This window comes from Balaenoptera borealis (genome assembly GCF_965194805.1).
Source record: "Balaenoptera borealis genome assembly, chromosome: 1".
Taxonomy (NCBI): Eukaryota; Metazoa; Chordata; class Mammalia; order Artiodactyla; family Balaenopteridae; genus Balaenoptera; species Balaenoptera borealis.
In genome coordinates this window covers 10,013,448-10,031,122 of record NC_138860.1, presented here as the reverse complement: position 1 = coordinate 10,031,122, position 17,675 = coordinate 10,013,448, and the positions used below count along the sequence as shown (strand labels likewise).

Genomic DNA, 17,675 nt, shown 5'->3' with positions numbered 1-17,675 from the left:
TTCCTTTCTTAGATCTACTACTTATTTTCAATGTTCATGACACAGACTGGGAACCCTGGTGTTTATGCTAAAGGCAAAAGCATAAAATTATCTTGTCACACAGAGTCTATCTTCCTTTCTATCAAAAGCTGTATTTCTCTTCTCATATTCCCTCTAATTTGTATAACTTCTTAAACTATAAAGCGAAAAAAAGTGGCAGGAATATTTCTTCTAATAACCTGAAGCATCATTTTGGCCCTCTGAAAGAATGATTGCTGCATTTCAACTCAAAAACAAAATGCTCAGCTGTTTTTTTTTTATTGAAGTATAGGTGCTTTACACTGCTATGTCAGTTTCTGCTGTAAAGCAAAGTGAATCAGCCACAGGTATATATATAACCCCTCTTTTTTTGGATTTCCTTCCTATTTGGTCACCACAGAGCACCAAGTAGAGTTCCCCATGCTGTACAGTCACTTCTCATTAGTCATCATTTTATACATAGTAGTGTGTATATGTCAGTCCCAGTCTCTCAATTCACCCCATCCCCCCCTTCCCCCCTTGGTATCCATACTTTTGTTCTCTATGTCTGTGTCTCTATTTCTGCTTTGCAAATAAGATCATCTGTGCCATTTTTCTAGATTCCACATATATGCATTAATATATGATGTTTGTTTTTCTTTTTCTGACTTACTTTACTCGGTATGACAGTCTCAAGGTCCATCCACGTCTCTGCAAATGACATAGTTTTGTTCCTTTTTATGGCTGAGTAATATTCCATTGTATATATGTACCACATCTTCTTTATCCATTCCTCTGTTGATGGACATTTAGGTTGCTTCCATGTCCTGGCTATTGCTTTTTGAATTTGCATACATCCCTGAGCCACTTAAATTAATCTTGGATTAGCATGATAGGGTTGGTGAAGGAAACCAGTCAATCTGACTCTCTTTCAGCTGCCCCAGATAACATTTGCTATCTACATCTATTTTTAACAATCCATATCCATCATGCTTTTGTATGTTATGATCACATACATTTGATTATTTTTTTCCATTTCTCTTGTCCAATTTAAGGTATTAGTACTGCCTCCCAACTCGTGTCACTTATTTCTGTCTTTAAAACCAATCATAACAAAAGGATACAGTCCTGTGCAGGATGGATTCCTGCTCGATGTTACAAACTTGGCTATTCTCAACTTTAATAGCTGCCCTTGAGAATATATTTCAGGATATTCGTGTGCCTTTAATGATGCCAAAAACGAAGTAATACTAGAGGTTTTAGTGGTGATTAAACAGAATTATGTAACCAAAAACATGATTATAGGCGGCTTTAATTTGAATAGTAATTTTTAAGCTCTGTTGTGAATGAGGTCTAGGAAGCTGCCTGCCCTATTTGAGCAAGGCGTTTTACATATGCATGCACACACTTTTTGCATAATGACAGTCTCCTGCTACACTATACATTCTAAATGAGGAAAAGTCTGTCTCATTTGAATGTGAGAGCTCAACTGAGAACTTTTCATTCAAATTATGTAAAAATATATAAAGCACAGTTCAGGGTCACAAGAGAGCCAAAAGGTACAGTTTAAAATGCATTCTTCCTGCTAAAATAATTTGTTGGAAGCCAAAAGAATTTAAAACTGCTGGTATAAAAATGAGGAATTGGCTTGCATAACTTGCAGTTATCAAAATCACCTGAGTATTAAAATATCCCTGGCTCATTATAATAAAATCGTTTTTAAACAACCATCACAAACACCAGTCAGAAGGTAGTCATTTTAATGCAATGGATTGTTGTCAATGTCAGCTGTGTCAAGGCCTTTTCAAAACTGACAGGATTTAAAAGCTGCTAAACAGTTGCGATGACATCTCAGCTGTCATTCCATGAGAATCACAAGCCTAAGTCTTGTTTTCTGAGATTGGCAGTGCAGTGGTCTCAGATAGCTAAGATAATTCATGACCTTTTGAAAAATAAGCAAATTAAAGGTATTTCTCAATATCCTTGAAACTTAAGTGTATCCATAGAAACAAAATGCAAGTGATTATTCACATCGGTAAATAATATAGATATAATTGTGTTTATTTCAACAGTCGATATGACATTCAGCCCATGCTCTGGACCTACTAATCTGAGATACTCAGCCAAGTCTAAGCTTCCCTGCAATTCCCAAGCAGCTCAGGAGGGACTCAAGACCACACAGTTGGAAGGTCTGCATCTCTGGAGGGTTACCACCTGATAAGATGCCTGCCTTCAATCTACGCCAAGATTAACATCTCCTCTGTTCTTACTTTTTGAGGTAGAAATTGATACGACAACTCAGACAAAAGTCAAATTTGAGATGAATGCAAAGTTGGGGGTGCAGTGATTATATTAAAGGAATGTATGTGTCAAAATATATTAGACCTAATATTTTCACCTTTGTCCTGATACTGAAATTTCAGGGAAGTCGAGAAGAAAAGACAAGGCACTTTGGGTAGACTATTCTCAAACCTCACCCGGATTGACTCCTCAGGAGCATTTAACAACAGTGATCACCCTCTCTTAATTGAAATACTATCCTCAGTTGGCTTCTAGGACTCAAATTCTTCTTCTCTTACTGACTACTCTTTTTTTTTTAAATAAATTTATTTATTTTCATTTTTACTTATTTTTGGCTGCATTGGGTCTTCGTTGTTGCACGCGGGCTTTCTCTAGTTGTGGCAAGCGGGAGCTACTCTTCATTGTGGTGCGCGGGCTTCTCATTGCGGTGGCTTCTCTTGTTGTGGAGCAAGGGATCTAGGTGTGCACGCTTCAGTAGTTGTGGCATGTGGACTCTGTAGCTGTGGCGTGCAGGCTCAGTAGTTGTGGCACATGGGCTTAGCTGCTCCGTGGCATGTGGGATCTTCCCGGACCAGGGCTTGAACCCGTGTCCCCTGCATTGTCAGGCGGATTCTTAACCACTGCGCCACCAGGGAAGCCCTCACTACTCTTTAACAACTTCTTTTGCTGTTGCTACTCATAACCCAGCACACACTATCATGAGAGGAGGCGGTTCTCCTCTATTACCCGCTTACATTTACTCTCCCGGTGATCTCTTCCAGCCCTCTGGCTTTAAGAGGGCACCTCAAACTTAAACACAAATCTGAGTCCTAATTTTCTTCTCAAAACTTTCTTCTACCTGAGTCTCTCCATCTCGGTTAATGGCAACTCCATTCTTTTCGCTCTGGCTAAATAGCTGATAGTCATCCTTGGTTCTTCTCTTCTGCTCACATGCCTTATCCAACCCATCAACACTTTGTCATCTCATTCTTCAGAATATTTCTAAAATCCAGTCATTCTTAAAGATTTTGTTCCTCATCCCAGCTCATAAATATTCAATCACAAGTTCCATCTATTCTACTTTATAAATATCTTTGAAATCTATGCACTTCCCTCCATTCTCTGTGACACGACCCAGCCTAATCCACCATGATTGACCACTGGAATTTCTGGTATGACTTCCTAACTTTTCTTCCCTTTATCCACACCTAGTTGTTATACCACATAGCAGCCAGTGATATGTTTTTTCGAACATGTGTTTATTATCAGTACCGTACTTAAAATTCTCCTCATTGCTCTCAGGTTAATTAAAAATTATTTAACAAGACCTATAGAAGTCTATGTGGTCTGGACCTTCATGCCTTTCCAGACTGTTGCCCTTTTCCTCCTGAAAACCCACTGGGCTTCTTCCAGTTTTCTCTCCCATGTCCAAGTCCCTTCCTTAAACTTATATACCCGTAATAATACCTTGATGATCAGCTTACAATCTCATTTCTTTCAAAAAGCTTCTTTTTCAGAAGGTATATTTTTCCCTTTGGATTACTTTCTCAAAATTTGTCTTCTTGACTGACTTTCAACGTAATCATCTTTATATGATCAGATCTTAGAGTAATTCCTAAGCACCCATTCAGTGAAATACTTTAAATGAATAAATTACAGAAATGACTAGCAAAAAACAACTACTTTTTCAGATGAGGTGTTTTTTTTTCCCCAGAAAAATAGGGATGATAATACTATCCATCTTACAGGTGTGTGTGTGACATAAAGTAGCCATATAAAGACTTAGCACAACAGTAGTAATATCTGATGAATGTTAACTATTATTATTTACAGTTAAAGTAATCATCTTTAAACATTCTTAGGATTATTTTAGAGATAATGACATTGTTTAAATATTTTAAAATGGGAGAAGACAAAGTCACCAAGGAAAAAAACCCAGAAAGAGAAGACTTGGCCCAGAACTTAGATAATGCAAATCTGCTCTGCTCATATTTTGAGGGACATGTAGAGAAAAAAGAATTAGTGAAAAAAATAGGGAAAAGATAGCAGATAAAAGACAGGTAAATTACATGCCACAGGCTACTGAATTCCCTTTGTAGTGACAAATCTCTCTCTGATTATCAGATTGAATACTTAACGTTAATAGAAGCCATTGTATCCAAATCTGTTTAAGCAAGAAGTCAAATTTCTTAAGATTTTTACATCAAAATAATGTATGATGATAAGGAAATTATAGTGACTTTCCGTCTGTGATCAGGGAAGGCTTCTTGGAGGATATTCAACTTAAACTGAATCCTAAGGGATTTAGGATAATCTGTACAGAATAAAACCGTGGAGGCAAGAGGGATTTTAGATGGTGAAACAGCATAAACGAGGGCTTTAGATACAAAATTCACTTTTGGAACAGAAAGTAGACCAACTTTGTGGATATCACCAAAGATAAGTAGACGATTTCAAAACAACACTTTGAAGTCCAGGTATGAGGAAGCTCAAATGCCAGGGTAAAATGTTTAAATTTTATGTTATAGAAAATAATGCCTTGTCAGCTGAACATTCATACAATGAAAGTGATATTTTGGTGAAATTGATATAGTAATGCTGTCCACAGTGTGTAGAAGGGGAGGTATCAGGTAAGAGGTAGATTCCATGGTTTAGGGAAGAGATTACGTTATAAAAGGTTAAACTGGAGAGACAGGAGAGAGTGAGGGAGAGAGATCAGAGGGTAAAAGAGGTGGCAGAGATGATTCTTGTGTTTCCAGCTTGAACAATTTGGAGAAAAATAATAACTTATACAAACACGTGGGTGTGATATTTTGTCACTGACATTAAACTGAATTGCCAAGACACAGCTTCGAAAGACTACTGATTATCCCCTGGGAATAGTGTCTCTGCGAATCACTTAGCTATCAATAGCTGATGTTGGCAGCTTCTTGGTAGGAAAACAGTCAAATCAGAAAAGTGAGAGGGATAAGTCAGAAGTACAAGCTTAGTATATCTGAACAAATAATATTAATTATCAGTATTATACTGAAATGGAATAGTTCTGCTTAAAATTTTACCATGATTTTTAACAAATGTAGAAGCTTTTTTCACTTTGTTTATACAACATGCATTTATTGAATCCTTACACTGTGCAAGGCATAGTGAGGGGCAGGCAAAATGTAAATCTTATCTAAGTAATCCAAAGTCCTTTCAGAGGTCAGAAAAGGGGAAAAATCTACAAGTAAACTTCACAAGGTAGATGCTATTTGAATGTAGTCTTAAGGACATAAAAGATAGTGAAAGACTTAGGTGAGAAGGAGTGATTTTCAGCTAGACTGGGATGGTATGGGAAAATATTCATCCATAACAAAATATAAGAAATTTGGGGGGCAGTGCCTACCTTAGTGGGGATACAGGGCACACGGAGAGGAGAAAAATGTATAGGTTTGGACCATATTGTATAGGTCATGAATGCCAAGATCCGGGCTTTGGGCTTTTTAAGTAGGGAATGAGGAGCTACTGAAGGTGTTCAGTTTTGATTAAAATAATAAGGCAGCATTCTGCACCAGGCACACACTGGCCCTGCTATCAGTGAAAACTCACCCAATGACTGAATGCCTAAAGGAGTTAACTTGCTATATTTACCTTTATGGGGGATATAAAGTTCAACAAATTGCAGACGACACCATTAAAGAACGAACAGCATAGCTGAAGGAGGAAACGGGCAATATATATTCTCATATCCCCACAACACAAGATAGGATTTATGAAACAGATTATACTAGATGTTCAGAAACCACTACAAGATCTTGGTAATACCCACTACTCATTGATTCCGTCCATGAGGCAGGCACTATACTAGATTCATGACATGTTATCATGCCACCTCCCCGCTCAGAACACTTCACTGTCTTCCCATTGCTTCTAGTAGAAAGAACCCCTTACCAAAGCACATAAGCCCCCCAAGACTTGGCCTGGACCTCCTCTCCCAACCTGGTCACAGGAACTTTTTTCTCACACCCTGCACCCCTGCCATGCAGGTACGAGGCTCTTCAAACACAACCAATTCTTTCTTGCCTCAGGGATTCTGTATTTGTTTATTCTGCCAGAAATGGTCTTCCCCAGATTCTTAGAGAACCTGCTTCTTCTCATCCTTCAAGTGTAAATATAAAATAATACTATTTATAGTATTAGTATAATACTAAGACTACATAGAAAGTATATAGTATTTTCTCCAAATATAGAAAGCACCTGGCACATAACATACCCCAAAATATTTGTGGAATCAATGATTGTATGGACCATCTCACTTTAATTCTTGTAACCACTCAGTCAAGAATGGCCAAGCTTCAAGATAAAAAAGCAGAACTTGAAAATATGAAAGTAACTCACCCCAGGTCAGCAACATCATAAGTGTTAGAGCACAGATTGGAAAACTATCCTAAAATCTTACCTGTACCCCACACCATCTTCCTGTATAAAGAAGCAGAAATTGATTCCTTCGAGGAAGTTGCAGCATTTCATCTGGAACTTTGATGGAGGACCTGAAAGGATGATCAAAGAAATACAAAGCAGATGTAATCTGTATCCCTGAGTAGCTGAAATCCCTAAAGAAAGAAAATATCAGTGAGTAAACAGTGGCCTTTGATGATTCTTTTCAAAATAAAGTTTTTTTCTTTTGTTCTTTTCCTACAATAATAATACTGAAATAGTGTGATATTACTTATCTCATTTAGTCCTTAAAACACTTTAAGACAGATGTTATTATTATCCTCTTTTACACCATAGAAATCAAAAATTGAAGGAAACTGTAGAACTTGCTTTACTCATATGAATAGCAAGTAAGTAGCAGAGGAGAGATTTGATTGAAGGTCTACCTGCCTATATTTTAACTTCAATTCAATAAACATAAATTGTCACTTATAGTCTTTTACCAGACCCCCAAATTCTGGCATTTTTATAGTCTCCCCCATTTTACCAAGAGACATTATAATTCTATTCAACAAATATTTACTGACTGCCTATTATGTGGTAGATAATTGGCTAAGTGCCATGAAATAAAATGATAAATAAGACAGATATAGCACCTGCCTTTGGTGAGCTTTGAATTTTAAGATTCAAATCTCTTTCGCGCTTCATGAATATTTTCAGTTTAAGTGAAACAACTTGGATGTTAAATTTTCTGCTTCTCAAAATATATCCTGGAATATGGGTAGAATTGGACAAGTATCTCCACAGGTTTGGGGGCTTTTTACAGATTTGCAGGTGAATGGTGTGTTCAGATAACAGATCTCTATTAGACCTTGCTGAGAATAGTTACATGTGGCAGTGCTCAAGGGACAAGAATATACATACACACACACACACGTATATATGTATATTCCATGGGAGGCATGGCGGTCCATGAAATTGGGTGTTATCTGGTCCATTTTGGCAAACAAAAAGAAATACAAATTAGGATGAAAAGCAGCAACATGGGAAACAACACGGGGAGGTATAGAGAATGGGAGTGGATTGGTGAAAACCATCCTAGTAAATTCTAATTATTGTTCTGCCTATGAAAAGTAAATTTTACATATTAAGGTCAAAGTACTAGAAAGAAATAAAGGATGGGAGGGAAAAGAAATCTAAAATCATAAAATATCTTGTTTGCCTTTCACTTTGCCATTTTTTGTAATCTCAAAATAAGGCTTGACCTCTGTTCTCTGTCAATGCCAACCCTCTGAACCTAGGAAATGTAATTAAACTGAGCATGTGTTCTGCATTTCAGAAAATGAACATGTGACCTCTCTGTTGTTTTGCATCAGATTAACTTTGTGTTTAGAAAAAAAATTCAAATCATATGTGTATCTACCATCTGTTTAAACCATGCATTCTTTGATTAAACTAATCTAATGCGATGAAATTTGTTTCCACACATTAACATTGACTTCAGTACCAGGGACCTCATCTCAAAGAATATTGCAGAACCAACTCTCACATGTTTTGATGAGGCTCAGAAGTTAATCTACAGTCTGATGGCCAAGGATTCTTTTCCTCGATTTCTAAAGTCAGAGATTTATAAGAAACTGGTAAATAGCAAACAGGTTGGAAATCATAAAAAATGGCTCCCTTTCTTGTAAAGAAGGTAAATGACAAACTAACAATCAGATTATAATTAGGGGGAAAACAAGTGATAGGATAGATCAGCTCAATCACTATACTTCAAGGCTAGAATGTTTTAAATATACAAACACAATTTAAATTTTTTTAGGGTTTAGAATTCATGTTTTACTCCAATAGAAAAATAATATTTTATATCTGAAGCCTGAATGTTTAAGTCATTTGTTTAGAACGTGTTTATTTTATCAGGTACTTAAAAATCTCCTACTGGGAGAGTACAAAGGAAGTTTATAGAGATATAATACACTCAAACCACAAGTGGATATTCTTATGACATTATAAATTCAAGAAACTATATATCTTCATGTTGCTGCATGGGAGACTGTTTAGCATCATACAGATGATTTTAAATACCATTTGCATTATTCAAAACCTCACGTCTGTAAAAAGAGAAATTCTAAACCAAAACATAACCCTGCATTTAGTGTATCAACTATTTCTTTTCAACCAGGATCTGATAATGTGGTGGTTATCTAAACTGGTATAGCCCTCAGATTAATGAAAAAGAAAAATGGCATATATATATATATATATATATTGATCAAACTGTCAAAATAGATCACTTGGTTTAATTCAATGGCACAGATAGGCTTGTATGAAAAGGACCTTGAGGGTGGGGAGGATTGGTTTTCTTAGATCAATAAAAATATAAAGGAACGAGGAGGAATAAGGAACATGGTTAAGTCCTTATTTGATGAACTGCACAGCAGTGACTATCCCATAAAATAAAAAATTACTGCAATATTATCTACCCAGATAACTGTGGAGTTAAGTATCTACTCACTCCTTCAGCACTGGAACTTGTTTATAAAACTCAAAGAGATGTTTTTAAATGCAGTTGTTTTGAGATGTTCCTAAAATTGTCCTCTTTCTACATGTAAATGTCCCATGACAATTACGAATAATTTCACGTTAATATGAAAAGCTATAAAGATTCAACAGATCTTCCATGTTTCCATTTTATTTTCACAGATTTATTTAACTTTGTTGACATCTGTATTTTGCGGATTATTTGAACATTAGAAAATGCAGGAAAAATAGCAGGATTTATTTTATGTTTCTACAAACCATTCATTTGATAGACAAAATTTTGTCTCCCCTTTGTCTTGAAAAATAAACATTTAAACACATGCAAATGGAGCATTCCCTGGACACTTGCAAATTCTTTAAAGAAAGACATTATGCACACTGATTGTGAATATTCAGTCCCCCTTAAGGCGCACTTAATGGAAAAGAGCTATATATACCCTTTTCAACATTTCTTTTGAAGGTTCCAACCTTAATTTAGTCTCTACTTAAATAGGAAATTTAAAAATTATTCCTAGAGATGAAAAAAAAACTTTAAAAGACAGAAGGGACCTTAGAAATTGAAATCACATCCCCTCCTTTTAGACGTAAAACACGGAGATCTCGGTTATTTCTTAAGGGCACGTGCGGATAAGAGGCAGAGCTGGTAGGAACAGTGCTTTTCCCACGGGGCCACAGCCAGCACCTTGTTCTCACAGCAGGAGAGTTATCTCCTCCCCATTAGAACTGCCGGGGCCTGAGAATCTACTGTCCTACTCATCCTCAAATACCAGGCACTGTTCCTTTCATTGAATATGCAAATTGACCTTTTACCGTCAGTTTGCAAATTCCTTCTTGTTGTCATAGAGCAAGACTTCCTGTTCAGAGATTGCCTCTCAGGTTTTCTCTAAGAATGAACAGTCAGTCACAAATCAAACTTTCACCACCTAGAAGCAGATGATTGGCAGGGGGTAAAAATACAGTGGGTGTCAAAATGATCTGTTAAAAAATTGGATGTTGAATGACCTCTAATAGATCCCAACCAGAGACCCTCAACTGCAATCCTTCCCTCTCACCTCCTCAACTCATTCCCCATCCCAGGCTATAATTATAGATGTTCTGACTTAATAGAACAGAAAAGAAAACAATTGCAAGTTTTGTGAATAAAATCAATTTCAGGTTTTTGGAACACTTGGTAGTGAGGAATTTCGGTAAAATATCAGATGGATATCTTTCATATGTTGTTCTCTGTATGTCTCTTTCACTCCATATGTTACTTTATTCATCAGTTATCACTGATGAGTGATTTTATGGATGGGATTTTTAAATAAAAGATTAACTTGCAAAAAAAATGAATAATAACGTTAACACTCCTGTTAACATACTTAAATATTCATTAATTGTGTAATGCCATTTTCTAAAAATATTTACATCGGTTTTAAGAAATGAAGTACTTATATTAAAAACTAAGCTAAGCAGTAAGCAGTAATAAAATTACAAGATACTGACATAGATATGATCTTCAAATTATAAGAAGAGTTCTCCCAAGCACAGTGTTTTCTATTTCCTGACAGAAATAGAATATTCCTACAAAATATATTTTAAAGCAATTTATGTTTGCCCTCCATTAGATGAGACCTAAAGAAATCAAATGATATACATATTCCAAAAAGAATTTTAGCTTCTTTAACAATCCAATGTGGAGCTACAATCCATGAATTTATCTAAAATCCTTTTGAATTTATTTAAATATCAAATAGTGAAAATTCATCAAAAATGAGTACTGATTCCTATAAGTTTATGCAAATACTTGCATAGGAAGGATATATTTCAGCCTCAAAATATAATCAACAGATTTTTTTTTTTTACTAATACTATATTATAAAAATCTAAAACATTTAGGGCATTACAAACATGAGCTAGTGTCAAATTTTATTTTCCCAAACTTTTTTTTAGTCTGTGTTTATATAGAATTCATTCTATTCGCCTTCATTGTTTTACTTTTTTCTAGAGTTTTCTAATTTTGTGTGATGTAGTAACTATGCATATCCATAATTTTCCTGATGAGAGTACATGCTGATATGATAAAAGCAAAAAAAAAAAGTGTTTTTTCTGTTTCCGTTCTAATATCCTTTCTAATAAGCTTAGTATCATCTTGGCTTTTAAACAAATAGTAGCATTCTGGCCCATAACTTTGGAGAATAGTCTGGATTTATTTTCCAATATTTCAAGAAAAGGTCAAATCCATTATCCAGGACTTGAAGTTTAGATTAAATGGATCTTCCTTTCATTTAAATGGAAGCTGATCAGCTAATCTTCCAAATCATACAAGCCATGTCCTAACTTAAGTAATCAATACGAATCATTGTTAGATAACTAAAGAGATCCATTAAAAAAAAAAAAAGAAAATGCTCTTTAAAAACAAAAACAATTTGGTCTCATACATTTATTTCCTGTGCAAAAATTCCATTTCTAACCTTCACCCACAAAATCCCTATATCAGTTTCACCCAATTATATCTAATGTGGGCCTGATTTGCTTCCCAACTACACAGTCTTGTAATTTATTTCATGGTGATGCCAATTAATTTAAAGTGAACTCTTTTCACAACTATGTGAAAAAGGTGGGATGTTGTCACAGCAGTAGTCAATTATTATATGAATAAAGAGTCACTTGCCCTGTGTTCCCCTATTGTTTTGTCAGATTTGCCATTGCATTTTAATGGGAGAGCATCGAGGAATGATTAATTAAAGGAAAACTATTTACTTTAGCTATGCCATTTCAGAGGAATTTAATATGTTTTATTACAATTACTATTTATAGTGTGCATTTGAATGTAAAATATATATGCATAATTAATTATAGTCATAAGTGAATAGATATTAGTGTGCTTCCACGTATAACAAACAGAAGGTGGGAAAATAACATTTTTTAAATGACCTCATTTCTTTAAGAAACCACAACATTTTTTTCTCCTTATTTCATTTAAGATACAAAAATTGGATTGGATGTCTACTAGAGAAAAAAAAAACCCAATGAAGTTTAACTGGGTTATTGTTTAGCCATTGAATATTTATGCCTTGTGTTGTATCCAGATTAAAGTCAGCAATGAATATTTCTGAAAAATAGAAATCTGTCTTGTTAAATTCACATTTTTTCCTGGGGTGATGATTGTTTAACTATCCCTGGATATCTCACATAAAACATCATTTCATCGACTTCTATTTTTACAAATAAGAATTTTGAAGTAGTTAATTTTTAAAAAATATGGTGTGGTTTCCTTATTCTGATACTTTTATTCATTAGGTGCATTGGGGAAAATAAGCTGTAAATTAATTTTGTAAATGATGATGGCTTAGATATAAAATATAATAAATATCTGGTTCTTTTTAAAAACTGATAAGAAAAAATTAAAATTTTCATAATGTAGGTATATTAAATATTCTTGTATTTGTTTCATATATTTTAATTAAAATATCTTACTTTAAAAGTTTCAGTTTTAGGTCTTTAAAAAAGTAAATATTTTTGTGAATAATGCCTTTGAATTATTGTTTTTGTTCTTCTCTCCAAATATGTCATGTTTACCACAGACATAATCATGAATCAAAATCATAAGACTGGTTTTCCTTACTTCTTATAAACGGAAAAGACATAGGAAATTCCTATTATGTATTAGAAAAAATATATTTTGAAATTAATTATTCAAAGCAGTAGTTGCTAAAGGTCTGAACATGAATCTTTTATGGGATCATACCAAAATCCATTATTAAAAACCAAGAGCACTTTGAGGGAGATTTAAATGTTGAATTTATGATTGAGCTACTAAAAATCTGCTTTTAAAGCATGTTTATTGTCAAACAAGTCTATAGATTCCTTTATAGGATTTTCTTTTTTTGCTAGAAGCAGTCTTTTAAAAAGAGTAAATAAGCACCAACACTAAAAGATTAAAGATTGATTGGAAACTTCAAACGATGAGCCCTCACTGTGTTTTAAGCCAGATAAAAGCCATTTTCCCAAATGTAGTTTTTATATTAAGTGGTAGAAGCCAATGAAGAGTGAAAAGTATCATTACATAATGGCTTGGAGTAAATTTAGGACTTCATTGAGAAATCTAAGGTTACATGAATACACTAACATATACATATACCCACTTAAGGAACTCTGTTTCTGTCTTTTGAAAACATTAATTACTTATTTCAACTGGTCATTTTTAAGCTCATATAAACTGTTTCATAATACCTCCATTTCAAATAGGAGTAAAGCCTCAGAAAAAATAAAATGCAAGTATTAATCAAATTAGAAGATGTATTTTCTAAATCAATAACTTTGAAAAAAGAGGCTAAATATACGCAAAACACATTTATTTCCTCATTCTGTAATTAAAATTAAAATGCAATTATTAGCCCTGAAACATAAAAGAACATTTCTTCAGTCAATATTGAAAGACCATAACAGTCTATTTATGTGTTTAATTCCTACTGTCTGATCAGTTGAGTTTTAAGAATTTCCCATTGAATTAACAATTCTGAGGTAAGCAGTGTGGAAAACACAAGAGGTTTTTTAAAGTTTTCAAAAAGTGTACCATAAACTGAAAGACAGTAGAATTTGGACAGCAGCTCATAGCTTAAAGCATTTTCACAGAGAAAAGTAAGTTTTTGCTTTGCGCAACATAATATACAATTAAAAGAACTATAGTATAAATGTTAACTGCAGGATAATGTACAGGCAGGATACGTGTTGATAATTACTATCACGGTATACAAAATATATAATATAAAGACATGGACGAGTTAAAACGGGGTCAGCTGAGACTTGGAAAAGAAAAGCTGTGGACCAATGTGTGAAAACGCAGGGCCCACCTACCAGAGAGGAGGGCAGGGACCGCGCCCGAAACCCATGGCGCAGGCGCACTGAAGAGAGCCGGCTGGGAGAGGAACAGCGAAGATCACCTGTGGTTGACGAAACGTAACGAAGGTGGATTTCAAGATTTGGGCCTTGGAAGAATGGAGGAATAATGCTAAAACTAACAGAAATATCTTGTAGAAAAGCAGAATGACTGAAGGAAGATGACTTAGGCTTAATATTAAAGGAATTTCATTCAACAAGTGAAGTTGCAGGACTGCCTGTTGTCCTGTGGTTTTGAAGGATGTAAAAGTGCATGCTTCTCCTCTTTCAGCTTCCAGCAGCAGTTACAAACGCTCAGGTCTTCCACTTTGAATGAAACAGCTGTATCTTATTCTTCGTCCCTGCTCTATTTCTACCATAGTTTATACTCTTCACCTCCAAGCATCATGAAAATGTGTGGTCTACACGTTGTCTTCACTTGCTCCTCTTAAATTCGTTATTTAACTTAGTACAAGAGGGGCTTTCGTCACTGGCGCTCACTTTTCACCGAAATGTCATGGCTGTTTGAGATTGAATCTGGTGGCCAATTCCCAGCCCTCTCATGACGGCCGTTCTGTGGAACTGAACACCGTTAACCGCTTCCTTCTGAATACTCGACTCACGAGATCCTGGGACACCTTTTTCCACTAGTGGCCTTGTTTCCTAGCTGCTCCTTTCCCATCTGCTTCACAGGCTCCTCTTTCTCTCCCTGCTCCTTAGTTTCCCAAATTTAGCTTTCCATTCTCGTTCTCCTTCCCAGTCCCTCAGGACACTCTCCTGAGAGCATCTACACCCCCAGTCTCCGTCACTATGAATATTCTGACTCCTGAGAAATTCAGATCCTGTGAGGTCCAAAGCTTATACCATATGCAGGGTCCTCTTTAAGAAACGGAACACAGAATTCTGAATACAAAATTAGTTTAAGAAGTGAATACATACTTAGAACAACAACAACAAAAAAACCCCATAATTTTTAAAATGCTGACAAATACCACAGTATCATAGAGACCAAAAAAGTAACACATTTTCATTAACTGTCTGACACAACTCTATATTTTACTCCATTTTCATTAATTGTTTTGTAATATTATAGAGAGACTAGACAGATAAATCAGTCTTTCATCTGGTGTGGTTAGTCAGCTGTTGTGTCTTATTACTGATATTTGGAATGCAAAAAAACCCATAAGACCTCTCACCCAGATGAACTTGCTGTGTGTAATCCTCTTATATGTTTGTGTCCAATAAATGGAGGAATTCAGATAAAGTTCATTTCTTAAATTCCCTTCAAAATAATTGTGCATTTATAATTATGTTTCAGTATCAAATATATTCATGAAAGAAAAGAACTTCTATTTTGATGAAGCATTAGTAAAAGCCACATCTTTCACTCAAAGTTTTTCACGTCTGGATGATTCTAAGAGTTTTCCACAGAACAACTCGTGGTTCCATACATTCAGACTTTATTCCTCCTCCGTGACCCACATGTTTCTACACCAGGCAACCCGGGACACTTGGCCCTGCCCCTGCACATTGTAACATCAGGTGGGTTGACACAGAGGACCGTACACGTGTGCCTGAAAGCCTTTCCTGAACCAGGATGGCTAGCACCAGGATTGTGAACCTCCCAAACACTTTATTCTAAACCCAAACTAGTGTATCATCATTGCCTTTCAGGCAGATCCCCAAACTCACCCAGCCACTGTCAAGACGGAAAGTGTAGTGGAGGGAAGTCAGAGTAAAAGGGGCAGCAGTCTTAGGCAACTGTGGTTAAAATATCTTATTATTGCAAATTTTACAAGAGCACATGACCTTGTGAACCCATTGTGAGGGTCCCTCCCAGAGTCATGCCAGTGGGGTGGCCCAAGTTTGTCTAATCTGGATGCACAGCCCCACCTGGCTGTTATGCAAACATCTCATCATTGAAAATGATGTGGCAGCCTTACCTCCAGGCAATAAGACCTTCGCATCCTCTAGTATTCCTTCCGTTACTGGTCACCCATCATTGAGATACCTGAGTCTAAAGGCAAGGAGTCATTATAACAGTTCTCCTTCGATCTCAGATCCAATTAACTGATAAGTGCTACTGATACAATTTATTTCGATCACCACTGTCACTGCTATAAATCAGGGTCCCATCATTTTTTCTGCCTTTCCAACAGCCACCTAACTGGCACCCACTTTGCCAGTCTTACCTCACTGTGACTCACTTCCGTATTCTGCCAGAGAGCTTTCTGAATTAAAAATCCTAACAAGACACCCTCTTGCTTAAACCGTTAATGGACACTCATTATGCACAATTTCCAAGCTTCTTACTCTGGCATATAAATTCCTTCATAACATAGTTCCAGCTTTTTTTTTTTTTTTCATCTTTATTGGAGTATAATTGCTTTACAGTATTGTGTTAGTTTCTGCTGTATAACAAAGTGAATCAGCTATATGCATACGTATATCACCATATCCCCTCCCTCTTGCGTCTCCCTCCCATCCTCCCTATCCCACCCCTCTAGGAGGTCACAAAGCACCGAGCTGATCTTCCCCGTGCTATGCGGCTGCTTCCCACTAGCTATCTATTTTACATTTGGTAGTGTATATATGTCTGTGCCACTCTCTCACTTCGTCCCAGATTACCCTTCCCCCTCCCCCTCCATGTGTCCTCAAGTCCATTCTCTACGTCTGTGTCTTTTCTCCTGTCCTGCCCCTAGGTTCATGAGAACCTTTTTTTTTTTTTTAGATTCCATATATATGTATTAGCATATGGTATTTGTTTTTCTCTTTCTGACTTACTTCACTCTGTATGACAGACTCTAGGTCCATCCACCTCACTACAAATAACTCAATTTCGTTTCTTTTTAGGGCTGAGTAATATTCCATTGTATACATGTGCCACATCTTCTTTATCCATTCATCTGTTGATGGACACTTAGGTTGCTTCCATGTCCTGGCTATTGTAAATAGTGCAGCAGTGAACATTGTGGTACATGTCTCTTTTTGAATTAGGTTTTTCTCAGGGTATATGCTCAGTAGTGGGATTGCTGGGTCGTATGGTAGTTCTAGTTTTAGTTTTTTAAGGAACCTCCATACTGTTCTCCATAGTGGCTGTATCAATTTACATTCCCATCAAGAGCGCAAGAGGGTTCCCTTTTCTCCACACCCTCTCCAGCATTTATTGTTTGTAGATTTTTTGATGATGGCCCTTCTGACCGGTGCAAGGTGATACCTCATTGTAGTTTTGATTTGCATTTCTCTAACGATTAGTGATGTTGAGCATCTTTTCATGTGTTTGATGGCAATCTGTATATCTTCTGTGGGGAAATGTCTGTTTAGGTCTTCTGCCCATTTTTGGATTGGGTTGTTTGTTTTTTTGATATTGAGCTACATGAACTGCTTGTATATTTTGTAGATTAATCCTTTGTCAGTTGCTTCATTGGGATATATTTTCTCCAATTCTGAGGGTTGTCTTTTTGTCTTTTTTATGGTTTCCTTTGCTGTGCAAAAGATTTTAAGATTCATTATGTCCCATTTGTTTGGTTTTGTTTTTATTTCCATTTCTCTAGGAGGTGGGTCAAAAAGGATCTTGCTGTGAT

The 17,675-nt window shown here is 35.9% G+C and overlaps 2 protein-coding genes across 2 annotated transcripts in view; one reads left to right on the top strand and one right to left on the bottom strand.

Annotated features, from left to right (window-relative positions):
* RGS21 (regulator of G protein signaling 21) overlaps nucleotides 1-16,623 on the top strand; it is a gene marked incomplete at its 5' end in the record, with an annotated part of 26,180 nt that extends 9,557 nt beyond the window's left edge. The window contains one exon of the mRNA XM_082360596.1: nucleotides 8,178-16,623. Within this exon, the coding sequence (XP_082216722.1) occupies nucleotides 8,178-8,381 (204 nt within the window). The remainder of the gene's footprint in view (nucleotides 1-8,177) is intronic.
* The window catches only part of LOC309630376 (uncharacterized protein), a gene marked incomplete at its 5' end in the record, with an annotated part of 1,321,579 nt that overhangs the window by 880,281 nt on the left and 423,623 nt on the right, over nucleotides 1-17,675 (bottom strand). The window lies entirely within an intron of this gene.